General features: G+C 43.7%; 1 protein-coding gene across 3 annotated transcripts in view; it reads right to left on the bottom strand.

The window, feature by feature from the left end:
• LOC142660638 (low-density lipoprotein receptor-related protein 5-like) overlaps positions 1-27,754 on the bottom strand; it is a 298,590-nt gene that overhangs the window by 131,881 nt on the left and 138,955 nt on the right. For all 3 annotated transcript variants that reach the window (XM_075837322.1, XM_075837323.1, XM_075837324.1), the window contains one exon: positions 26,955-27,126. In XM_075837322.1, the coding sequence (XP_075693437.1) occupies positions 26,955-27,126 (172 nt within the window). The remainder of the gene's footprint in view (positions 1-26,954; positions 27,127-27,754) is intronic.

Raw genomic sequence — 27,754 nt, 5'->3', positions numbered from 1 at the left:
AGTAAGAAGCACTGCAAGTCCCAGGTCTCTGGTCCCTTATGTTCCCACAGAGGATTGGCCCATGCCAGGGCTTTGCCAGTAAGGAGAGAGATGATGAAGGCGATCCTGACGTCATCCGAACAGAAGGACCTGGCATGTAGTCTGAAATGGATCAGGCACTGATTCAAAAATCCCCTGCAGGACCTCGGATCTCCGTCATAGCATGGAGGTAGCAGCAAGAAACACAGGGGGTTGGTACCGGTACAGAAAGGAAGTGTAGCAGGAGGAACCGCAGGGACGGGTGCGGTGACGACTGTGGTTGGAACAAGCAGCCGATGGGCTATGGCGTTCAACGACAGGAGGAGCTGGTCTTGTCGTGACTGGAGATCCTTCATCTCGACCAGCATGGCTTGTGTCGTCAAAGTCTCAGGTTGACCAGCGGGGTCCATGGCCTGAGCGTACTGTCACGAAGCGGGTTAGTGGACCCACTAGGCCGTACCGCCGTAGCGGGAAGGCAGCTGGCCAAACCACAGGACACCCCAGAAATACAATGTCCCACACAAGGGTACCTGGATAGTCCAGACGGTGACCGAAGCTCTGGCACAGATGAGATGTGTGCAGCAGATGGCGCCAAACGTGGCGGATGACACAGGAGCCTCAAGTGGCGCCAGACGTGGCGGATTCCTCCGGACGTGGCAGATGACACAGGACGTGGCGGATTCCTCCGGACGTGGCACGACTTGATACTAAGGCAAAGCACGGGAAGCAGGAACGGGGAACAAGGCACGGGTAACAACAGGAACGGGAAACACTAAGGGACCATTTGCAAGACAGACTGAGAAAACTAACAACGCTCAGGCAAGGATTAGAAGGCCAGGGGCCTTCTTATAGACCAGGAAATCGTGGCAGTTGTTGATGATGACGATTTCCTATTTGCGCGCGCTGGCCCTTTAAGGCCGGGCGCGAGCGTGCGCGCGCACCCTACGGGACACAGCCGAATGGAGCGGAAGTGAGCGCTGGCGTCTCCTAGGAGGGAGACGGAGACCAGCGCTCACAGATCCATGGCTGCGGGCGTCGGGAGGTGAGTAAACCCGACGGCCCGCGGCCATGGACGCTACACAAAGTATTGACATTCAGGGGTGAATATTTCTGCACATTAACGTTGTGGTTTTATTGTCTTAATTATTGTTTGGCTCACAGTAAAAAATATTTTTCACCATCAAAGTGGTAGACATGTTATGTAAATTAAATGGTACAAAAACATTTCAATTCAAGTTTGTAATGCAACAAAACAGGAAAAACACCAAGGGGTGAAAACTTTCACAAGGCACTATACATGACACCATTAATCAATGGCAAAGGGGAGGAGATGGGCAGGGTTACACAGCGAGACCAGGAGCAGTTATCGGGTTTGGGACCTTCCTGGGAGCACTTGCGGGCTAATTTCCATGATGCAATAAAAGTTCCTTATCTCTGCAATGAAGATACTAAGAAGGGATACAAAGGTATTGGTGCACATTTTTTTAGTGACTCACTAAGCCCTGGGAGTTGTTTGTTAGGCAAAATGCTAAAGACAGATTCCCTTTCAAGTTATTATCCCACCAAAACCACTTATGACCTATCCACAGGATCAATTCGAAGTGTTTGATCGTTGGGTTTCCCACCGATAGGACCCACACAGATTCAGAAAACAGGGGCCCCGATTCTCCTGTATGAACAGAGTGGCTTGTCACGCACACGCGCTGCCGCTTCATTCATTTCCTACGGGACTACCGGAGATAGCCAAGCACAGGGGGGGGGGGGGGGGGCAGTGGATTCAGAACCAAGACTTTATTTTCATGTTCATACAAAGTTTGATCATGCTACACTCTTTTTCAATACATCACTTTTCTGCTCTTTCCACTGTGTCTAATTAACAGTAAAAGAAAAGTAAATGTCAGGTCCTCAAAGAATAAGTTTTCTGCATGTTATAAACGTCCTTGCACACCGCTAAAGGGCAGTGGCGGATCCTCATATGGGCGTTTCGGGCGGCCGCCCGGGGCCCAAGGCTGGACGGGGGCCCATAGCTGCCCAAACCGCACACAAGTGAAAAAAAACTCTCCAGGGTTGCTGCCGGCCGCATTCTAGCGGTCATCGGTCCCACGTGCTGCTGATGAAGAGGAGGGGGGGATGTGCAGGGGGAGTCATTTGCGGCCAGGGAACAGCACATCAGCTGTAGAGAGCAGACTGTCAGAGATTGTGATTGGCAGGTGCTGGAGTCTCCCTGACAGTCTGCTCCTCTGTGCTGCTGTGCACTGTCCCTCCTGTTTAAATCCCCAGCAGCTGCCTGATAACGGCAAAACTGAAACTAGAGGGTGAAGGACCTGTGGTGACGTCACAGTCACATGATTAAGGTCCTGGAGGCTGCCAGAGACAAGCACCGCAGAGGAAGAGGCTGGTAAGTGTGTGTGTGCTGTGTATATAGTGTGTGCTGTGTATATAGTCTATATAGTGTGTGCTGTGTATATAGTGTGTGCTGTGTATATAGTCTATATAGTGTGTGCTGTGTATATAGTGTGTGCTGTGTATATAGTCTATATAGTGTGTGCTGTGTATATAGTGTGTGCTGTGTATATAGTCTATATAGTGTGTGCTGTGTATATAGTCTATATAGTGTGTGCTGTGTATATAGTGTGTGCTGTGTATATAGTCTATATAGTGTGTGCTGTGTATATAGTGTGTGCTGTGTATATAGTCTATATAGTGTGTGCTGTGTATATAGTGTGTGCTGTGTATATAGTCTATATAGTGTGTGCTGTGTATATAGTGTGTGCTGTGTATATAGTCTATATAGTGTGTGCTGTGTATATAGTGTGTGCTGTGTTTATAGTCTATATAGTGTGTGCTGTGTATATAGTGTGTGCTGTGTATATAGTGTGTGCTGTGTATATAGTGTGTGCTGTGTTTATAGTCTATATAGTGTGTGCTGTGTATATAGTGTGTGCTGTGTATATAGTGTGTGCTGTGTTTATAGTGTCTATAATGTAAGTCTATATAGTGTGTGCGTGTAGTGTGTGTGGTTTGAATATATAGTGTGTGGTGTTAGTGTGAATTGTATATAGGGTGTTTAATCTCACATTTTTTGTGTGTGAAATAATTTCCCACCCATAGAGCCCTCTGCAGTAAGTCAGATGCTCAGAACCCCCCCTGCAGTATAATCTCCCCCATAGAGCCCTCAGTAGTTATTATACTGCAGGGGGGGAGGGGGGTCAGAGCGTTTGATTGACTGTTGAGGGTTCTATAGGGGAATAACTCCTTCCCCCCCAGAGCCATAAGGGCGGATTTACACGAATGTGTAAACGTCCGTGCAACGTGCGTGCTTTTTAAGCGTGTCGTACGGACCTATGAAGTCTATGGGGCAGTGCAGAACGTCAGTGAATTTTGCGCAGCGTGAGTCCGCTGCGTAAAACTCACGACATGTCCTATACTTCTGCGTTTTTTGTGCATCACGCACCCATTGAAGTCAATGGGTGCGTGAAAATCACGCATGCCACACGGAGGCACCTCCGTGGGACGTGCGTGATTTGCTCAACAGCAGTAAAACTATGATTGCAAACAGAAAAGCACCACGTGCTACAAACAGACAGAGTGTCATAACGATGGCGGCTGCGCGAAAGGCACGCAGCCGCGCATCATATGGTGATGACACACGAAGCTGTTAAGTGTCTTTTGCGCGTGCAAAACGCCGCATTTTTTGCGTGCGCAAAACGCACACGCTCGTGTAAATCCGCCCTAAGTGTCAGACGCTTAGACCCTCCCATAGGGCACTCAGCAGTCAGTCAGATGCACTGGGGAGGGGTGTCTGACTGCTTAAAGGGTAACTAACGAAACTTTTTAAAAAAAATTACATGTCATAGTGACATGTCAAATGTTCTAATCGGTGGGGGTCCGGGCACTGAGACCCCACCAATCGCTGAAACAAAGTGGCAGAAGCGATCAGGTGAGTGAGGAGCCACTTTGTTTCTGATCGTCTTTCCTCTGATAGTCGAGCATGCGGTCTATGGGCACAACAGAAAGTCTATGAGTCCGTACACCGCGACGAGGAAAGACAATCAGAAATGAAGTGGAACAGCGCTCACCCGAGCACTCCTGCTGCTTTGTTTTAGTGATCGGTGGTCGTCTCAATGCTGGGACCCCCATCGATCAAAACTTCTGACATATCACTCTCACTATGACACGCCAAATGTTTTTTAAAAGTTTAGTTACCTCTTGGGGACTGAATTTATTGGTTTGAGTTAATGTATGGGCCTGGGTCTTAATTTGCTTAGGGGTCTGGGGTATAAGACAATTTATGGTGTTTATGTCTGAATTTTTATGTTGCTATAGACGCTGAAAATGGCTACAGAATCAAGGGGAAAAGATTTCTCATCAGGAAACTCTGAAGTCATCAGGAGAAGTCGCCATAACGGTCTGTGTCAAATGGAGAAGAAAAGAGAACGACCCATCAGTGAAGACATCTCTTGTGAGTCATTGCATTTATAGATCTGTCACCTCTCCTGACATGTCAGTTATCGGAAATCCTTGTATTCCACATAAAGTCTTTGTGTACCCAGGACTAATAGACAAATGCGTGTTACCATTCCCCTTGTCAGGAGAATGTGTCCCTACACAGTGTGATACTGTCAGCGATGGTTGGAGACTGTCAATATGTAGGGACACAGCCCTTTGACAAGGGGAATCGTAGCACTCATTTGTCAATGCTCACACAGAAAGGTGGTGTTTAATATAGACATGAAGTGGCAGGGCGGTGGTGGACAAGGGGGCCCAAGCTTGAGGAACAGCCCAGGGCCCATGGTTTACTTAATCCGCCACTGCTAAAGGGTATTTAGGACGAGGGTGCACAATTTAAACTCTTGCCATCAAAAGGAATGGTGTGAGGCAAGTATAGTGCAGAGAAAAGAGGTTCAAATACAGATGATATAACATTTAAAGGAGTTGCCTTTGAAGGGCTCTCCTGAATAGGGGAAGAAAGTACTTGTCAGATTTGAGTTGCAGTGAAAGCCACTTGTGCTAGTGAAGAGTACAGATTGTAGTTAAGAGGGGGCATTAATGAGTTATAGCTGAAGCTGTATTATGCTTTTATTGCACAGTAGAGATAATATATTTTCTGGATTAGGAACACCTATATTTACCGACATTGAGGATCTACTCAATCCAAATATGGAACTAGTTATTTTATTTATTTCTGTTAGTTATATAGCACCAGCATATTTCGCAGCGCTGTACAGAGGTCCTCACTTACTGTCCTCATTGGGGGCTCACAATCTAAATTCCCTATTGGTATGTTTTTGGGCTTTTTCTTTCTATTTGTCAGTGTATACTTTGGAAATTGCCAAAATACATTCATTGCAGTTTATATATTCTTCTGCTAAAGCAAATTTGCAAAACATCTTTGGAAAAACTTGTAAATTTAACCCATTACTGACCGCCAATAAGCGTTTTCACATTGACAACTAATGGGCTAAAAAAAATCACTGATACAGCTTCTATCGCCAGAAAAATGAAAAAGTAATGGCTCTTCAAATATGGAGACGCAAAAAATTATTTTGAAAAAAAACAAAAGCGTTTTTTACGGAGTAAAAATAGTAAAACATAAAAAAAAACAACTATATCAATTCGGTATCGTAGCAATCGTAACGACACGCTGAATAAAGTTATTATGTTATTTATACCACACGATAAAGCGCGTAAATTTAGGATGCAAAAAAATGTGGCAAAATTGGTGTCTTTTTTTCTATCCCCCCCCCCCCAAAAAAGTTAATAAACGTTAATCAAAAAATGATATGTATCCCAAAATGGTGATATAGAAAAATACAACTTGTCCTGCAAAAAACAAGTCCTGATATAGCTATATCTATGCAAAAATAAAAAAAAAGTTAAAGCGGAATGCGCAATGGAAAAACGTCAAATATAGCTTGCTCATTAAGGCCTAAAATAGGCTGGTCACTAAAATAGCGTTTTGAACCACTTGCAGACCCCCCATAGACTATAAAAGTCCGGGCGGTCCGCAATTAACTCTGCAGGGCCGTTCTAGAATTAGAGTTATAATTTAAGAGTATGTTTTTTAGTGTGGGGGCACGTTTGAATGTTATTGTGGGTTTGTATAATTGATTTAAGATATGGATCCAATTCAAGAATATGCCAGTGTCTCTTCAAACTCTCACAGCTTTTTTTATGCGCTACATTGTAGGTGGTAATGAAATTTAGATTATTGGCAGTTGTCATTGCAGTCTGAGTCGGGAAAGGGGATTTTTTAGGAGCTAAACAAGCTTCTTGGGATAGTTGGGAAATTTTTTTGAAAGCTTCTACGTGAAGTTGCTTGGGGTAGCCTTTTTCACTGAATCGGTATTTTAGAATTCTTGACTGAGTGACAAAATCTTTGTCTAGGGTGCAATTTTAAAAGGATTCTTTTAAATTGGCTAAATGGTATGTTCTTTATCCATTTCGAAAAATGTCCACTTTTGTAATGCAGATAGCTATTCGTATCTACTTTTTTGAAGAAGGTTTTTGTTGTAAATTGGTGATTAGTGAAGGAAATAACAAGATCCAGATATTCAATGGCTATAGCTCTCAAATTGCTGGTGAAAGTGAGGCCCCACGAGTTATTGTTTAGGGATTCACAAAAGAGTATAGCTTTCTCCTTATCTCCTTTCCATAGAAAGAAGAGGTCATCAATGTACCTCTTGCACATCAGTATATTTGGTTTAGCCCAAGGATGGTTCAAGATGTATGAATCTTCGAAATCCCCCATGAAAAGATTGGCATAGCTGGGGGCCACATGGGCTGTACTTTTTACCTGGTGAAATAATAGTTTTTTGAAAGTGAATATATTATTCTTGAGAATAAACTCCATGCTTTTTAAAAGGAAATTGGTTTGTAGGGGGTAATGTATGGATCTTTTGTTAGAAATTTTCTTAAACTGGTTAGGCCTAAATGATGGTCGATGTTACTGTAAAGGGCACTAACGTCTAAAGTAATAAAAATAATGTCAGTTGTGTGTTTTTAATCATTTTAAGTTCACTGATGAGCTGTGCGGAGTCTTTAAGGTAACTGGGGAGGTTGATGACATATTTCTGAAAAAGGAGATCCAAATAGTGCGACAGATGACAAGTTGATGAGTGGATAATTGGTCTGCCAGGCGGGTCGATGAGGGCTTTATGGATTTTTGGAAGATGGTAGGAAAAAGGGGTTTGAGTGCTACGTGGAAGGAGGTAATTTCTCCCGTTTGTTTAAAATAGATTGAGAATAGGCTGTATTTATAAGGGTCTTAAGTTCCTCGATTATTGTCGCACTAGGATTATTGCTAAGTGGGGTATAGTAGGTGGCATCCGATAGAATGCGGAGAGCCTCTTTTCCGTAATCAGTTATGTCCTGAATGACGGTGCCGCCCCCTTTGTCGGCCAACCGTATGATAATTTTGTCATTATTTTTGAAACTGTGTATGGCTTTACGTTCTTGCCTGGTTAAATTATCTTTGGTGGAGATGAGCGCTGTTTCCAGTTCATTGAGATCTTTGGCTACTAAATGGTGAAATGTAGTGATAAAAGTACCTTGGTTTTCTGTGGGATAAAATTTTGAAGGAGGTTTTAAATTGGTATGAGTGAATGGATCCGTGAGAATGGGATCCATAGTAATGGAGGTAGAAGTTTTGGATGCGGATATTTGGAAATGTCTTTTTAATTTGAGTTTTCTTGTGTATTTATGTAGGTCGAGGAAGAGATCAAAACCTCTGGCAGATGTATTTGGGCAAAAAGAGAGGCCTTTCTGTGATAGTGATGATTCTTCTGGTTTTAATGGATATTGAGAAAGATTAAAAATGTGAATCTGTATTTCAGGGATGTCTGATATTATTCTTTTTTTCTTTTTGCCTCCTCTGCTGCCTCTATATTGTTTTTTCTTTTTCTGTTTTGTGGTAGAAAAAAGTATTTTCTTGTACACAGTCCCATCGGAATGTGGTTCAAGGGTGGTGGAAGATGTTTGGGGTGGGGAGTGGTTCCTAATATGGCCGGATGAACCAATCCTAAAAAACTGGGACTATGGGGTGGGATGTCTGAGACTAGATACTGACTTGTGGGAATAGGGAGTAAGAAATAAGAGGGGTAAGAAATGGAACTATATGTGGTCGATCGCCAATAGTGTTGTCAAGGAGGATTGGTATGGTTGGGGAGGGGCTGAGGGCCAAATTGATTGGAGGTGGTTCCATGGTATGGGAGATTCTGGACTGGTGTGAGATACTTCGTGAACTGTAAAGAGAGAGTTATTGATAGAGTTATTAATAGAGGAATCTTCTATTCCAGTGATGGCATTTGCACTGCAATTTCCTTGTATAGATGGAGGTTCTTTGTTAGGTTTAGACTGTGGCCTACTCACTGTGGTGTCATGGGTATGATGGGCCTGGAGGTATGTATTGGATCCAGCAGCGATGTGTGATTGATGGGGACGTCTCGGGGTAGGGGTGGAGACTCTATCTACGGAGATATTTTGTTTATAGTATTTACTATTGAGAAAGGAACGCCCATTTTTTGCTCTAGGTCTAGAAGATTTATTGGTATGGGGCCTCAACCAGATCACAGTAAAAAACAGATACCCGTTGCCTTTGATTTCAGAACGGTGTGATCGCATACGTAGAGCAAAGATTTTTTTCCAAACTAGACCCGCAGGGGGCTTACAACCTAATCCGGATTTGTCGGGGTGACGAATGTAAAACAGAATTTAATACTCGAGATGGGCACTACGAATACCTGGTGATGCCCTTCAGCCTGTTTAACGCTCCCGCGATCTTCCAAGAGTTCGACAATGACATCTTCCGTGATCTCCTCTATGTCTGTGTTGTGGTGTGTCTCGATGATTTTTTCCACAGATCCAGCGACTCATCAAAGACATGTCCGTCAAGTTTTACTTCGATTGAGGGAGAATCGCCTGTATGCCAAGCTGGTGCGTGTTCAAGAGAAAGTCTCTGCCCTTCCTGGGCTACATCATCAAGATGATCAAGATTTCAAAATGGATCCTGAGAAGGTAAAGGCTGTCCTGGAGTGGCCATGCCCCCAAGGCTTAAAGAGGCCCTGTCACCACATTATAAGTGCCCTATCTCCTACATAAGGAGTTGGGCGTTATAATGTAGGTGACAGCAGTGCTTTTTATTTAAAAAAACGATCTATTTTTACCACTTTATTAGCGTTTTTAGATTTATGCTAATGAGTTGCTTAATGCCCAAGTGGGCGTATTTTTATTTTAGACCAAGTGGGCGTTGTACAGGGGAGAGTATGACGCTGACCAATCAGCATCATGCACTCCTCTCCATTCATTTACACAGCGCATAGTGATCCTGTTAGAGCCTTATGTGCTGTCTTATACGTACACATTAACAATACTGAAGTGTTTAGACAGTGAATAGACATTCCACGGTATGTCTATTCACAATCTCTGCACTTCGTTACGGTTTCTATGGTAGTTACAGCATAGGAAGCGTGATATCGTTGTAACCTGTCATTTACCGCATAATCTCGCGAGATTACGCTCCCTCTGCTGTAACTACCACAGACAGAGTAACGAAGTGCAGAGATTGTGAATAGACATTCCGTGGAATGTCTAATCACTGTCTAAACACTTCAGTATTGTTAATGTGTTAGTATAAGACAGCACATAAGGATCTAACAGGATCCCTATGCGCTGAGTAAATGAATGGAGAGGAGTGAATGACGCTGATTGGTCAGCGTCATACACTCCCCTGTACAACGCCCACTTGGTCTAAAGTAAAAATACGCCCACTTGGGCATTAAGCAACTCATTAGCATAAATCTAAAAACGCTAATAAAGTGGTAAAAATAGATCGTTTTTTTAAATAAAAAGCATTACTGTCAACTAAATTATAGCGCCCATCTCCTTATGTAGGAGATAGGACAATTATAATGTGCTGACAGAGCCTCTTTAAGGGCCATACATCTCCTCACTGACAGCTCCCATCTCTACCCTCACCAAAAACGGCTTGAACGCCAAGGTGTGGACTCTAGAAGCAGAGGCCACATTCAGGAGCTAAAAGAAGGCCTTCACGTGAGCCTCAATGCTCGATCATCCTGATGTGTCTCTGCAGTTTTCGTTGGAGGTGGATGCCTCCTCGGTTGGTGCTGGTGCATTTCTGTTCCAGAGAGGCTCCAAAGGCAAGACAGTGGTATGTGGCTATTACGCCAATTTTTTTTTCTCCCGCAGAGCGCAACTACTCGATTGGGGATCGGGAGTTACTGGCTATCAAGCTGGCTCTGTAGGAGTGGAGACACCTGCTAGAGGGCGCAGCTCATCCAATCCTTATATTCAAGAACCACACCTATCTCCAGACGGCCAAGCGGCTAAATCCCTGTCAGGCCAGCTGTTCTTTGCACGGTTCCAGTTTGAGCTCCACTACCGCCCTGCCGACAAGAATGTGAAGGCCTATGCCTTGTCCAAGTCGTTCGAGACAGAGGACACTATGGAGTCTCCACAGAATATCATTGATCCATCCTGCATCATCCCTATAAACCCTCTGCAACTCTAGAGACATTCCTCCGGGGAGGACTTTTGTGCGTCTGGCAGACAGAAAAAGATACCTCCACTGGGGACACAGTTCTAAACTGGCAGGTCACACAGGTTTCCGTAAGACCCGAGACCTAATTGCCCGTCAGTTCTGGTGGCACACACTGCCCAAAGACATCACAGACTTTGTCTCCTCCTGCGCGGTGTGGGCAGCAAATAAAGTTGCCCACTCCAAACCGGCTGGCCTGCTCCAGCCGCTGCCTGTGCCCGATCCCCCCTGGCAACATATTGCTATGGACTTTGTCACGGACCTGCCTCCCTCTGCTGGATGCAGTATTTGTCTGGGTGGTGGTGGACCGATTCTCCAAGATGGCTCATTTTGTTCCACAGACCGGCCTACCTTCTGCTTCCCGACTAGCCAATCTCTTCATCTAACACATCTTCCGTCTGCACAGCTTGCCTCTGCATATTGTGTCGGATCGGGGGGTTCAGTTCACCTCAAAGTTCTGAAGAGCACTCTGCTGTCTCCTCGGTGTGAAGTTGGACTTTCTCGGCCTACTATCCCCAGTCCAATGGTCAAGTTGAGAGGATTAATCAGATTATGGAGAACTATCTACGACACTGAATCTGCAGGCAGCATGATGACTAGGTGCAGCTGCTTCCTTGGGCTGAGTTCTCCTACAACAACCACACTAGTGAGTCCACTGCCTCCAGCCCAATCTTCATTGTCTACGGCCAACACCCACAAATACCTCTTCCTGTTTCCACTACGTCCAAGATGCCTGCAGCTGACTCTACATTCAGGGACTTTCTACAAATCTGGCAGCAGACCCGATCTTCTATTCTGCTGCCGGTCGACCGCATGTAAAAAAAAGGCAGACATAAAAAAACGAGAGCCTCCCCTGTTTCTTCCAGGCACTAAGGTCTGGTTGTCCTCTGAGAATATCCGGCTGAGAGTGCCGTTTTGCAAGTTTGCTCCCAGGTTCATCGGACCCTTCGAGATCCTGCTGCAGATCAACCCTGTCTACTACAAGCTTCGGCTGCCTCCCACCCTCAAGATCCAAAACTCCTTTCCCGTCTCCCTGCTGAAGCCTGTGGTCCTGAACCGCTACACCAAGACTCCTAGTCCCGCAGTGGACCCTAGCGGTTTGTCGGAGACATTCGAGGTGAAGGAGATCTTAGACACCAAGAGAGTAAGAGAAATAACTTTTTATTTGGTGGATTGGAGGGGATTTGGTCCAGAGGAGAGGTCCTGGCAGCCAGAGGAGAACATCAATGTTCCTGTCCTCGTGAAGAAGTTTCTCTCTCGCTCTGGCCACAAGAATAGGGGGAGTAAGAGGAGGGGTACTGTAACATCTATGGCCGCGGACAGTCATCTTGCCTTCCCCCGATAGCCACGGACGAGTGAGTGCTGGGGGGCATCTCCCGCTTGGGAGACGCCGGCACTCACTTCCGCATCAAGGTACTGGTTCCCGCAGGCGCGCGCACACACACACACACACACACACACACACACACACACACACACACACGCACACACGCGCGTGCTCGTTCTTAAAGGGCCAGTATGCGCACATGCAGAATATCTGCAAATAGCCCAGAATGCCTCTGTACTATAAAAAGGGCTATGCCCTTCCATTCGTTGCCTGGGGGTTGTTGTGTTACCTTAATCTGTCTTTGCAAATGGTCCCTTAAGTGTTTTCCAGTTCCCAGTGTTCCCGTTCCTGCTACCTGTATCCCGTGCTTGATTGTTCCTGTACTTTAGAGAGTTGGAGTCGTGTTATGCTCTCTGCCTGCATCTGCTGTGTTGCACCCCGCCTGGTGCCTGCCTACTGCCGGAGCCTTGCCTCAGCCTGAAACCACCGCTACTGTCTACGTTGCCTCAGGTACCCTTTTACAGAACTATAGACATTGCCTATACCTGTTTGGCCAGCTGCTATCCTGCTACGCGGTATGGCCCAGTGGGGCCACACACCACGCCGTGACAATATAGATATGAGATAGATCGATATGAGATAGATCGATATGAGATAGATGGATGGATAGATAGATGGATGGATAGAAAGATATGAGAGATAAATAGATAGATAGATATGAGAAATATGGATATCAGATAGATAGATATGAGATAGAGAGATAGATCCAAAAATCAGGCAGCACTCCAGAGATATAGCAAAAGCGTGAAGGGGCCTTATTAACCCCTAGGCGCACCACAACGCAACTGTATGTCCTGGTGGCCAGTGTCTTAGTGCACGAGGACGTACAGTTACTGCGCGGTTCCTAGTGCACACTGTCGGCGACATTGGGCATCGGGAACCGGGAGACCAGCTGTCCCCGACAGCTGACACTCCACTGTTGCCGAACAGCGGCTCATTTTGGCAATTAACCCCTTAAATGCGGCGATCGATTGCAATCGCTGCATTTTAGGGTTTTCTAGCACATCGGCAGACCACACAATGAAATTGCAAGGTTTGCCGATGGCTAGCATGGCGACCAGAGGCCAAACAATGGCCTCCGTGTCTGCCATGTACGGAAGCCTATCAGGACCAGCCTCCTGATAGGCTTCCTGTCAGAGTAGCAGGAAGTTACTGTCGTTCCCGATGCACACTGTCGGCGACAGTGTGCATCAGGAACCGGGAAGCATCAAGAACCGGGAAGTAAGCTGTCCACGACAGCTGACATTACACTGTTGCCGATCAGCGGCTTATCTCCGCTGATTTCAGCAATTAACCCCTTAAATGCGGCAATCAACGCACTTAGGCGGTTTGAAGCACATCAGCAGCACTCCCTATGCGATTGTGGGGGTTGCTGATGCTTGTGATGGCATCCGGAAGGGCGAGACAATGGGTCTGTCATGTAAGGAAGCCTATGAGGACCAGCCTCTGGCTGGTCCTCGTAGACTTACTGTCAGAGTGACTGTGACGTCATACTGATAGTTGGAATACATTACACTACCTAGGTATTCTAGCAGCGATTAGTGCTGCAGGTAAGAAAAGAAAGTGTAAAAAGTTAAATAAAAAAGTTAAAAAAAAGTTTTTCCTATAATAAGTCTTTTATTATAGGAAAGAAATGAAAACATTAAAAACAGTGCACATATTTGGTATCACTGAGTTTGTAACGACCCAAACTATAACGTTATCTTTGCCGCAAGGTGAACACCCAAAAAAATAAATGAAAAACAATGGCAGAATCAGGTCACCACCCCTCCCAAAATATAGAATAAAAAGTGATCAAAAAGTCGCATGTACCACAAAATAGTACCAATAAAAACTGCAACCAGTCCCGCAAAAAACAAGCCCTTACACAGATTTTTTGACTGAAAAATAAAAAAGTTATGGCTCTCAGAATATGGTGACACAGAAAATAAATTATTTTATAAACAAGTGATTTTACTGTGCAAAATGTATACCAGAGAATTCACATATTTTAAAAAAAAATGCCAGTTTTAATTTTCTCCATCAAAGTCAATGAATTGTCTGGTAAAAAACAGAGGGTTAAAATCTTTTATATGTCACTAATCTAATAGCTTGGGGAGTGTAATTTCCTAAAGAGAGTCATTTTGGGGGTGTTGACAGTGTTTTGGCACTTTACAATATCTGTAATTGTCGTATGGTTTCACCAAACCAAAAGCCAATTTGCCACACTTCATTGTAAGCTCCGCCTTGCGCCCAGTGTGTAGGAAATGCGCGCATATTTAGTATCGCTGAAGTCGGGAGAAGTTGCCAAATATGTTTTCAGGTGTGTTTACCCAGTGGCATGCAGCAAATGTCAAAAAACAATCTATTCACATTTTTTTTAAATTTATTTCCCTATTTTCCTTTAACATTTTTTAAAAAGTTAAATATATCTATTATTTTTTTTACAAAATATGGAAGCCCAACATATTCTGAAAAAAACAAGACCAAATAAATGTAGGTTGGAAGAGTAATAGAACAATTCGCTTTTAAATTGGCGCATGGCTAAAACTTGAAAATGGGCCTGGTCAGGAAGTGGTTAAAAAGAAAAAAAAAACAAAAACAAACTGCAGACAGCCTCAGACCAAGTAGTTGTGGTCTCTGCAACCCCTTTCCGTATGGCCTATTCGAGCTCATGGACATTGTACCGATCTCATAACAAAAAGGTTGTCTGTTACACTAGATGGAGTTCATATTTACTTAAAAGGCTTCCATTGAATTTAGTGAGAGAAATATAAATCCATATTTGGTTTGCTTGTACTAATATGGAATTTGTTAGTGTGCACTCTGGTAACTTTCTGAAATACATTTATTGTAATATATACTAGATTCTACTAATGCAAATTTGCAGGACAACTAAACGTATAATGTCATGTAACCCGTAGCCACAAATCCGCAACAAAATCTGTATGTGTTATGTGAATTTCCATTTGCTTTTGGTCCTTTATGGATTCCGTGACATAAATCTGCGCAGATCTTTTCTGCAAAGTAGAATAGGATTTAGCAAAACCCCATTCACTTGCATTTTATTGCAATTAAAGGATTTTTGGTGCATAATCTGCACACAAAAAACGCATGGCCTATTAGATGTAAAAAAAACTAAAAACTAAAAAAAAGCACAAACTGTAGATCACATCAAACTTTAGCATTCACAAATTCAGTTATTACTTGATGTTAAATTAGAAACAGAAATGCCTGCAGTGTTGCAAATAAAACAGCATCGTATAGCCAAAGCGAGTATCAATAGTTATTAAGTACACATACATGAAAAAAAATGCGTTCCTAAGCCCATAATTGTGAAACTATGCAAAATGTTCAGCACACACACACTAAGCCACTATAAACCATCTCAAAGCAAAAAACACAATGTTAAAGAGGCTCTGTCACCACATTATAAGTGCCCTTATCTTCTACATAATATGATCAGCGCTGTAATATAGATTATAGCAGTGTTTTTTATTTAGAAAAACAATCCATTTTGACGGCGTTATGACCTCTTTTAGATTTATGCTAATAACTTTCTTAATGCTCAACTGGACGTGTTTTTAATTTTTTACCAAGTGGGCGTTGTAAAGAGAAGTGTATGACGCTGACCAATCAGCGTCTTATCTCCATTCATTTACTCACACATAGTGATCTTACTTGATCATGATGTGCAGTCACATACTCGCACATTAACGTTGCTGAAGTGTCTTGAGAGTTAATAGACATCGCTACCAGCCAGGATGCGATGTCTATTCACAATCCCAAAACTTCGGTAACGTTTGTGTGGGACTCAATGACCGCAAGCGTGATCTCGCAAGATCACGCTTGCTGTCATTAAGTCCCACACAAACGTGTGTCGGGATTATGAATAGACATCGTGTCCTGGCTGGAAGCGATGACTATTAACTCTCAAGACACTTCAGTAACGTTACTGTGTGTGTATGTGACTGCACACCATGATCTAGCAAGATCACTATGTGCTGCGTAAACGAATAGAGAGAAGTGTATGACGCTGATTGGTCAGCGTCATACACTTCTCTCCACAATGCCCACTTGGTCAAAAAGTAAAAACACGCCCAGTTGGGCATTAAGAAAATCATTAGCATAAATCTAAAATTGCTCATAACTCCGTTAGAAAAGGATAGTTTTTTAAAATAAATAATACTGCTGTAATCTACATTACAGCGCCGATCATATTATGTAGAAGATATAATGTGGTGACAGCCTCTTTAACACCTAATAATTCATAATCAACCACTATTATTTATAAATGATTTGTACAGCTCTAAAATATTGCAAAACACTGCAAAGTGGGTAAGACCACACATGGTTAAGCATATGTGAAGGGCTATAAAAGGGATAAAATGGTTTGCATATTTGATCACTAAAGAATTAGTAACAGGATTGGCACTAGCAACACATTTCTAGACGAATTGGTTACCGGACTGGAAAACCATAGGAGCCAGGTAGCCAATGTTCCTAGAAATTTGCTATAACAAATAAATTCTGAATTCCTCAACTTCACCATTTAGCCCAGACCGCCATGGACGCTTTTTCCAGTCACAGCTCACATGCAGGAGGAAGAACCACCCCCTTCTATACTCCACCTTCCATCATCTGTCTTAGGTCACAGTGGTGCAGTGTTTGACCTCCTTGGTCCAGGGTGACATTGGTAGACTTCATAACGACGTCATAGATTGCTCATAAAATTGTACATTGTATCCAGTGACGTCAGTGTTATGTAATAGCCTTATTTACCCTTCAGGGGTCTTCTGTACAATTCTGAAGAAGACAGCTGGCTCGTCAGCTAATAAAGACCTACTTAGTCCCAGCAAGTCCTGTTTGCAGAATGAGTGATGGGGATTGCAGGTGTATGGTAGCAAGACAAACAAATATTGCATATAGTTCTATGTTTGCTGCATCACCTATTGCACTAAATGATGGGACATGTAGTTCCCTAAGGGTATGTGTACACGTAAACTGCATTTACATCTGAAATTACGGAGCTGTTTTCAGGAGAAAACAGCTCCGTAATTTCAGACGTAATTGCTCGTCCTCGCATTTTGCGAGGCGTCATTGACGGCCGTAATTTGGAGCTGTTCTTCATTGAATTCAATGAAAAACGGCTCAAATTACATCCAAAGAAGTGTCCTGCACTTCTTTGACGAGGCAGTCATTTTACGCGTCGTCGTTTGACAGCAGTCAAACGACGACGCGTAAACTACAGGTCGTCGGCACAGTACGTCGGCAAACCCATTCAAATGAATGGGCAGATGTTTGCTGACGTATTGGAGCCGTATTTTCAGGCGTAAATCGAGGCATAATACACCTCGTTTATGCCTGAAAATAGGTTGTGTGAACCCAGCCTTACAGCAGAAGAGCAGCGACTCCACATATAGATCCCCTGGCATCACTGCTGTCTGTGGGTGCAGTAAAGCATTAAGGCTACATGCACACGCTGCACAATTTGCTAAAGAAAATCCACTTCAAAATCGCAGGTAAAAAAAGGCAATTCCGGAGGTGAAGTTAGAACTTAATAGTGTATTTATTTTATGCATTTCTAGGTGCGGTTTTTACATTTTGATGCGGAAATACGTGTGGTTCTTATGCTGCAGATTTTGGCGTGTTTTTTTTTTAAATAAACTCGTCTGATACAATTCTGAGACGGAAACACGAGATAAATTGACATGCTGTGGATTTTAAAATATGCACCGCAATTCAATCTATGTGCGGAAAAGTTTTGCTGGTACTGTATTACGCAGCAGATTTGCCGCAGGAAAATCCGTACAATGTACGCAAAAAAATCTGTGTTTCTTAATGTAATGATCTCGCTTTATAGTGGAGCTCCAAATCCCATGTCTGCAGTCGCCACTAGGGCGAGTTTAAGACTTGCTGCATACTGTTCATACAGTACAAACGTAATAATACAGTAAGCTCCAAAGCTTCCTCTTGTGGGGCTGTAGGAAGTCAGAATGTTATGTTTTAAATATATGTCTATGTAGGGGGTTCAGAGAAAGAGAAAGAAAAAGCATTTAAAGGCCGAATATACACTTTAGCTCCCTGACCACCTATACCCAAGACCCAATTAAAATGGTAGGTCTAAGGGAGTTTAAGGCAAACTGCACTTTCCAGTTCAAGAGAAACAACGCTACCATGACATGGGATCTAGCCTTTGGAGAACGTGTTCTAGGAGATGGGACATGCCAATTCCTGCATATGGGTTAATAACTAATAACACAAAGCAAGGATGCCCCGCACGTGCTTGTGGCAAGCTCTCAGCTTTCCTCTCTGCTTGATTCTTGTAATCCCCACTAATCTACAGTGTGTCTTTTAAAAAAAACCTCAAAGCACAAACGTGATATTGCTTCCTTTTCTGTCAAGAGTTGGAGTTGTTCTCACACACAAATTCAGTGACCATGAATATTTGCCAATTAACATACAGATCTATAAATCTTCACTCACAAAATGTTAACCCATATGTTGAAGAAGTGGACTCATTTTCCCAAGTGCCTGCCAAAGAGACAAGCGAGACTTTTAGGGCCGGGAACAATGTTGCCACAGGGTGCCGAACTTACAGGGAAAATGCCTATAGGCTGCTGTCATGCAAACGTTTGACAAGTGTTGCCATAGGGTGCGAGTGCAGTGACTGATCTCTTTGTGTTCCAGTTTAACACTGCAGATGGGAAGATTTCTAGGTGGGAAAAAAAACAAACAAACTGCTACTGCTGGTTTCTACACGTGAAATTTTACACATAGCAGCACATATTCCTCCCAGTTCTGCACAGATTCTGGAAATTTATACAAAGCTTTCTTAGGCCTCGTTCCCATCTGCATTGTGGTTCTGTACATGGGGAACCCATGAACGAAAAGCCAAACGGAAACCATAGCTTGAAATCAATACTAATGCTTCCATTCCAAATGGTTTGTATTGCAAATGGTTTCCTGACAGAAAGGTCTAACAGAACCCATGAATGGAAGCCCGACGCAGATGTGAACGACTTCTATGTGGAAGAGAAATAGTGCTTCTATTGAAATTGGTCCGCATTATTGTAGTAAACAATGTCAAGATCACAGGAAAACACCAAACAACTAATACTATGCAAAAAAGCTAGATTACTTACCCGTAATCCATTTTTCAAGAACCTATGACAGCACCCCTGGAGAGACATCCCATCCGCTGGACAAGAAACCTGAGGATATAAAAAGGGACACACCTCTCCACACACCCAGTCTTTAGGAAGAGCTCAGGATGAGAATTTCGTTTATTTTATATATATATATATATATATATATATATATATATATATATATATATTTATTTTTTGCGCCACCTAATTGAACTTACCTCACACCTTCATATATACAGTATTTACAAGAAATCCCTTTGTATTCATGTTGGCAATATACCTTATAAGGGCTCTATATGCTACAAAATATAGGAAGGGTAACAGAGGGGTGGTGTCATAGGTTCTTGAAAAATGGATTACCGGTAAGTAATCTATCTTTTACCCTTTCACCTACGACAACACCCCTGGAGATGTACAATAGAAATAAGTATTTAGGGTGGGACCACAGCTTGTAGTACCTTTCTACCAAAGGCCAAGTCAGAGGCTGCATGCAGTTGTAATCGGTAATGCTTGAGAAAGGTGTGAGGAGAGCTCCATGTAGTAGCCTTGCATATCTGATCTAAGGATGCCTCTGCTCTCTCGGCCCAGGAAGTGGAAGTGGATTTACATAGGCTAACTGTATGGCTTGTTTAATCCATCTCGCTATGGTGGCCCTACTGGCTGCCGAACCTTTGTTAGGACCCTAAAACTGGACAAACAAATTTTCTGAGGATCTTAGATCCTTGGGGATTTTTAGGTACTGGACTAGGCATCTCCTTACGTCTAGGCAGTTAAACGGTTGTTCCCTCTGATTTTTTGGGGAGTCACAGGAGGGAAGAATAATCTCTTGGTCAAAATGAAAGGGAGAGACCACTTTAGGAAGAAATCCTGTTAAGATTTTTAGGATGACTCCATCCTCTAATAGTAGAGTATGTGGAGGAAAGGCAGAAAGGGCCTGAATCTCACTCACTCTATGGGCTGATGTAACGGCTAACAAGAATGTCATTTTAAAGAGACTCTGTCACCACATTATAAGTGCCCTATCTCCTATATAAGGAGATGGGCGCTGTAATGTAGGTGACAGAAGTGCTTTTTATTTAAAAAAACGATCTTTTTTCACAAAGTTAGGAGCGATTTAAGTTTATGCTAATGAGCTTTCTTAATGCCCAAGTGGGCGTACTTTTACTTTCGACCAGGCTGGATGGTCATGTGTATTCATTATCAGGACACTAGTAATGTTAGGGTTTGTGTATGAAGCTGCACATAGTGATATATCTATATCGCTAGTGCAGTGTAAATGAATGGAGAGGAGTGAATGATGCTGATTGGTCAGCGTCATGCACTCTGTACAACGCCCACTTGGTCGAAAGTAAAAGTACGCCCACTTGGGCATTAAGAAAGCTCATTAGCATAAACTTAAATCGCTTCTAACTTTGTGAAAAAAAATCGTTTTTTTAAATAAAAAGCATTACTGTCACCTACATTACAGCGCCCAGCTCCTTATGTAGGAGATAGGGCACTTATAATGTGGTGACAGAGTCTCTTAAAGTCTCAGCATTTTTAGGAGCATAGAGTCTAGTGGTTCGAATGGTGGATTTGTCATAGCCTGGAGAACGATGTTAGGTCCCATGCAGGGGCGTAGCTAGAGGCTCATGGGCCCCGATGCAAAAATTCTTACTGGGCCCCCCCCCCCCCGCAAACTTCTCATGGCCGACGGTCCGCTTTCAGCTGCATCGCTGGGTCTCCTAAGTGACCCAACAATGCAGCACTAGCAGCCGGGGGCGTCACTAAGGCTGGGTTCACACACTATTTACGGACGTAATTCGGGCGTTTTAGCATTGAATTACGTCCGAAAATGCGGCTCAAAAGCGTCGGCAAACATCTGCCCATTCATTTGAATAGGTCTTACGATGTTCTGTGCCGACGGTCATTTTTTTTTACGCGCCGCTGTCAAAAGGCGGCGCGTAAAAAAGTGCCTGTCACTTCTTCAGACGTAAATGGAGCCGTTTTCCATGGACTCCATGGAAAACCAGCTTCAATTACTTCCGTAATGGACGCAGCAAAAGACGCCTGCACATGCCATTACGGCTGAAATTACGGTGCTGTTTTCTCCTGAAAACAGCACAGTAATTTCAGCCGTAACGGACGCTGCCGTGTGAACATACCCTCAGGGCTTAAAATGTCCGGGAAATAGCCCCAATACATATGTGTCCGCCCCAAAAAAAAGTGTGTATATGAGACAGCATAGCATATCTATAGCACTACGACCCTATAAACTATGGATAGGATTAGATACAGTGGCTGAGCAGACAGTATCACACATGATAGGATTAGATACAGTGGCTCAGAAGGCAGTATCACACATGATAGGATTAGATACACAGCTCAGCAGACAGTATCACACATGATAGGATTAGATACAGTGGCCCAGCAGACAGTATCACACATGATAGGATTAGATACAGTGGCTCAGCACAGTACCACACATGATAGGATTAGAAACAGTGGCTCAGCAGACAGTACCACACATGATAGGATTAGATACAGTGGCTCAGCAGACAGTATCACACATGATCGGATTAGATATAGGGCCCATCAGACAGTATCATACATGATTGGATTAGATACACAGCTCAGCAGACTGTATCACACATGATAGGATTAGACACAGGGCCCAGCTCGCTGACATTGCGGCTCCAGCGCTGGACCCAGGATAGGTAAGAATAATAATTTTGCTTCTTTATGTGTTACTGATTATTTTTGTGTGTTTGTGTTTTTTTTACAGGTTCGGTTGTTGGACTTCGGATACGAGGACTTCAATGATGGCGTTTTTTTTATTCTCAATAAAATGGTTAATGAGGGTTGTTTTTTTATTTCAATGAAATATTTTTTCTATGTGCTTGTATCTTTTTAAACTTTATTATCACTGCCTTAGTAATGGCCGCTGGCTGATTGACAACCTCCATTACTAAGGCGGGGCTTAATATTAGCAGGTGCAGAGGCTACACTAACCCCCATTATTACCCCGGTACCCACCGCCACCAGGGGTACTGGGAAGAGCCGGGTACAAACCAGTACCCGACCATCTGTAGTGACGGGCAGGCACCGGGGTGGCCGCAGGCTGGTAGTATTAGGCTGGGGAAGGCCAAAAACAGTGGCCCCTACCACCCTGGTAATGCTGCCTGCTGCTGCTGTGTTGTATCTGGCTGGTTATGAAAATTGGGGGGGACCCAACATCGTTCTTTCCAATTTTTTTTTTATTTTTTTTTAAATGACGTGGGGTCCCCCCCATTTTCATAACCAGCCAGATACAATAAAGCAGCAGCAGGCAGCATTACCAGGATGGGAAGGGCCACTGTTTTTGTCCTTTCCCCTACTGATACTACCAGCCTGCGGCCACCCCAGTGGCCGACCATCACTACAGATGGTCAGGTACTGGATCGTACCCTGCTCTTCCCAGCACCCCTGGTGGTGGTGGGTACCGGGGTAATAAAGGGGGTTAGTGTTCGCCTCTGCACCGGCTAACACTAAGCCCCGCCTTAGCAATGGATGCTGTCAATCAGCCGGCGGCCATTACTAAGGCGGTAGTAATATAGTTTAAAAAAAAAACACAAAGACATAGAAAAAATATTTTATTGAAATAAAAAAAAACCCACACAACCCTCATTAACCATTTTATTAATAAAAAAAAAGCTGTCATCGAAGTAGTCCTGGAATCCGCCGTAGTCCAACGTCCGAACCTGTAAGAAAACAGACAAAAAATGATTAGTAACACGTGTTAGGGTATGTGCACACACACTAATTACGTCCGTAATTGACGGACGTATTTCGGACGCAAGTACCGGACCGAACACAGTGCAGGGAGCCGGGCTTCTAGCGTCGTACTTATGTACGACGCTAGGAGTCCCTGCCTCGCTGCCGGACAACTGTCCCGTACTGAAAACATGTTTACAGTATGGGACAGTTGTCCTGCAGCGAGCCAGGGACTCCTAGCATCGTACATAACTATGATGCTAGGAGCCCGGCTCCCTGCACTGTGTTCGGTCCGGTACTTGCGGCCGAAATACGTCCGTCAATTACGGACGTAATTAGTGTCTGTGCACATACCCTAAGGCTTAGATACAGGGCCCATGTGTGATACTGTCTGTCGGACCCTGTATCTAAGCCTACCACAAGGTAGGCTTAGATACAGGGTCCAGCAGACAGTAATCTTATACAGTATAAGATTACTGTGTGCTGGGGCCCTGTATCTAAACATACAGTGTGGTAGGCTTAGATACAGGGCCCAGCAGACAGGATCACGCATGGGCCATGTATCTAAGCCTACCATGTGATTGGCTTAGATACAGGGCCCAGCAGACAGCATCACACAATCTGTGATCCTGTCTCATGGGCCCCCTAAGCCTGCTACATCGTAGGCTTAGGGGTTGTGCAGTCCCTAAACATTGATGGCCTATCCACAGGATAGGCCATCAATAGCTGATGTGTCTCCCGGGACCCGCAAATCAGCTGTTTTGAAGGGGCCGCAGAACTCGTACGAGAGCTGCTTCCCCTTCATTTCACTACTCGCTCACACTGTGAATCGCCGACACCGATTCACAGTGTGACCGGAATGAAGTGACAGGAATGAAGGGGAGCAGCTCTCGTACGAGTGCTGCGGCCCCTTCAAAACAGCTGATTGGCGGGTCCCGGGAGTCGGACCCCGCCAGTCAGGGCTAACCTTACCTTCCTCTACGGCCGCGGCGGGAGTTCTGTAGTCTCGATGCTGTGCGCGGCGGCATAGCGCTGTGACGTCATGCGCTGCGCACAGCGCTTGACGTCAGGACCTCCGCTGCCATCCGGAACCAGGAAGGTAAGTAAAGTATGTTACTATAGTAACAGGGGCCCGCGGCCCGAGTTACTATAGTAACTTTTTATTGATGTTGTGCGGGGGGCCGTGGGCCCCCCTGGCTTCGGGGCCCGGTCGCAATTGCGACCGCTGCGACCCCTATAGCTACGCCAGTGGTCCCATGGAGGAACTGGTGATCTTATCTGGGGCTTAGGTTTGCAGGAGGCTATTAGGAATCTCTTAATCCAGGGGTGTACTTCTAATTTAAAAAAGGAACTTAATGCGGATATCTGAACCTTTAACGTGCTAGGTGTAAGGTTCTTATCGAATCCTGCCTGGAGAAAATCCAATATTAGAGGAATATCTGGCTCGGTTAGAAGGGAATGGAATGTTTCCTTTACATTTTTGCCACTGGGGCGTCAAGTCTAGGGGTGTTATCCCAGTCTTTACATACATCATCCTCAAAGGGATACTTCCTCTTGAGGAATTTGGGAATACCCGCTTTCCTATCAGGATTTTTCCATTCCCTTTTAATGAGGCTGGTTATATTCCTATGAATGGGAAAGGTTATGTTTTTTCTAGGACCTAGACCTTGAAACATTATGTCTTGGACGGACCGAGATTCTTTGGGATCATCAATGTTCATGGTTGCCCTTACGGTCTTGAGAAGTTGATCTATATCATCTGTTGGGAACAAATATCTCCCTCCCTCGTCTTCATCCGAGGTATTATCTAAGGAACTATACTCTCCTTCCTCCTCTGGCTGAATGTCCTCTTCAGCTGAGGAATCAGATAGATCTATCCGGCTCCTTCTTTCTTTTAAGGGACTTTAGAGAGTTCCTAATTTCTGCCCTCACAATATCTTTAATACTTGAAGCCAAGTTTGTAGATTGTTCTGAGATAATGTTGTCTAATTATTTTTGCTAGTTTCTTTTTACAAACAGCACATTCCTTGTTGTGGGTTTTTTCCTAGGACAATCCCTGGCCTAAACATATGCAAGAAAAGGGGGACAGCATTTAGTAAGGAAAAGTTTTTTTTTATCTTATCCCATAGTCCTGACTTTTCCTCAAGTACCGGACTGGGGGACTTGGGGGCATCCGAACGGTCAGCGTGTCCTGATGCTTCTCGTGGCGTTTCCATAATGGAGGAAGAAGCTGGAGACTAAGGCTCTGTGTTATTCAGACCTAAATAGGCCTTGTATTGGCGGGGAGGCCCTCTGCTCCGGACGCCTAGAGCACCTCCTCCCCGTTAATATCGCCGGAACCAGCAACCTCCTGGAGCGTGGGACGTGTCTCCCTGTCTGAAGGGACGTGTTGCGTAGACCGGAAGTTCTGCACTCAGTGCGCCGGAAGCCGCCAACGCTGGGCATCATCCGGCCCCACCAGGGAGCCCAATATGACCCCGGGAGACCGCTCTCCCGCCAGAGGAAGGACTCACCCTGTGGACTTTGAACCACCTCCAGGGAGGGAGGCGATGGACCAGGAGAGGAGGGAGTACCTGTACCAGGCTTTGTACTTTCCAGAGCACCCCATGGGAAATAAGGTAGGAACCTTGCTAGGGGGTCTGCAACCCAGGGAGAAGTGCTTTTTCCTACAGGACAATCCCATCCGGAGGACAGGAAACCTGACTGGGTGTGTGGAGAGGTGTGTCCCTTTTTATATCCTCAGGTTTCCTGTCCAGCTGATGGGATGTCATAGGTGAAAGGGTAAAATATATATATTTATCTGAACTTTTATAACAAATGCCACATATTTAGCCAGCACAAATATATTATTGATGAAAATAGATCGTTTTTCAAAATAAAAATCACTGCTGTTATGTACATTACGGCGCCAATCACATTATGTACAAGATAGGGCACTTATAATGTGGTGGCAGAGCCTCTTTAAGTTGGAAGAATGCAAATTTTTCATTCTTTCCTATTCCATAGTACCTTTCCATGATGTCCCAGGGTTTGATTTTCATGTTCTCAAAACCATCGCTGATGCTTTTTATCCCTTTCTTCCCTAAGGGGTTATATTCAGACAGGAAGTATAGTTCAGGTAAGTTTATGTTAAACCATGGGGGTGTAAACCAAAATGCTCCCTGACGGTCGGAGATCTTACCTAACAATTTCCAACTCATATTTAATTGAATCACTGTGGGAATTTTACCATGGTGAAGATTTATTACACTCAATGTGGAATTGTCCGAATATCTCGGAACAGTGGGAAAAAATTCTCGAGACTGTGGTGAGACAATTCCACATGGAAATTAAATTTACACCCCAACTAGTTTTACTAGAAGATGATGTAGGATTACCCCTAGCGGAAGTGAAAAGAACGGGTTTGCTCAAAACGCTTTTTATTGCTAAATTGCTGCTTGTTAGACACTGGATATCGGACAAAACCCCCTCAATTACTGCGTGGAATCGACAATTAAAATCCTTAATTGTAATGGAAGAGATTTATCATCAAGGTTTAAATAATAAAAAACATGCCACACATTGGGGTATTATATAGAACACACAGTAAATCAAGCTTTTATATAGATGTTGCTCCTTCCTAATTCATACATTTAGAGAATATCCCAGACCGGGTTTAGGTTGAGGGTGGATGGTGGGGTTTAAGACTGAAATTTAATTTACGTTTTTTTGTATGTATTGTTGCAATGAATAATAAAAAAATAAAAAAAAATATTAATCCATTCAGACACTTCATATTTAACAAGTGTGCACAGCTTCTTCCTGGGCTACATAAATGAAGGGGTAACAGAAAAGAGACCACGTGATTATAAATAATCCTAATATATAGCTACTACCCTATCTGGGCTTTCTTAAAGCGAACATGTCAGGTGATTATTACTGCCCTGAGAGAAGCATAAAATAGAGGATAGCATAGAATCACGATTCTAACAAGCATAAACATAACATAAACAAACATTTTCTATTCTGGTAATGCATTACACATTACCAAAATAGAAAAGGCTTGCTTATGTCATTATCAAAATTTGTAAATGTCTTGCCTAAAGTAATGTAAAAATCTGCATCTGATAAAACTAGTAACCATTTTACCTACCTCTATTTTGTCTGTCTTGGCATCACCCCAGTATAGTTTGCCATCTCGAAGATCCAGAGCCAAACCATTAGGCCATCCCAAAGACGAATTAACAAGAACCGTCCTCTCTGAACCATCTAAATAAGCAGACTCAATCTTTGGTTTTTCTCCCCAATCCGTCCAGTACATGTAACTAGATTAAAAATTATTGTAAATAATAATAATTATCACCACAAATTATGTAATTTTATTAAAATTGAATAGAATAAACAAGTAAATAACACATATACAGACAGGTCTGACACACTTTTTTTTTTTAACAAGCAGGTTAAAAACAAACACTAAGCACACGCAAAAAAACATAATAAAGAAAAAGAGTGAGTTTGCATTCATTGCCAGGTGTGGCCTTTTTCGGTCTTATTTCATGACGAATGAGAGAGATCATAAAGGTCTGAAGTCTACTACGCCAGTTTTTTTTTTTTTTGCAGTATACTGACGTATACCAGTTAGATAAAAGCCTAAAAGGACACTATTATCGCCTCCATCAGGCTAATATAGCCCTATAGACGCTTTTAGAATGCCCATCTGGAGCTTTCCTGATGTATACACACAGGGTAAGTAAGGCCACACGGAGCGACACTGTACCATGTCCGATGCAGTTGTCAAAAAGCCTGTTAACGACTGCTCACTGTTTCGGGTAAAACTGCCCTTTACCTGTAAATCGTGCGGCCATAAAGGGTGTGATAATTAATGGATGCACGATTTTGCAGGTGTAGGGCCTATTTACCCACAACAGCAAGCGGCCATTAACAAGCTTTTTG

Source organism: Rhinoderma darwinii, chromosome 9, assembly GCF_050947455.1.
Source record: "Rhinoderma darwinii isolate aRhiDar2 chromosome 9, aRhiDar2.hap1, whole genome shotgun sequence".
In the NCBI taxonomy this organism is placed as follows: domain Eukaryota; kingdom Metazoa; phylum Chordata; class Amphibia; order Anura; family Rhinodermatidae; genus Rhinoderma; species Rhinoderma darwinii.
Note: the sequence above shows the minus strand (reverse complement) of the source record. Positions and strands in the feature narration are given on the sequence as shown.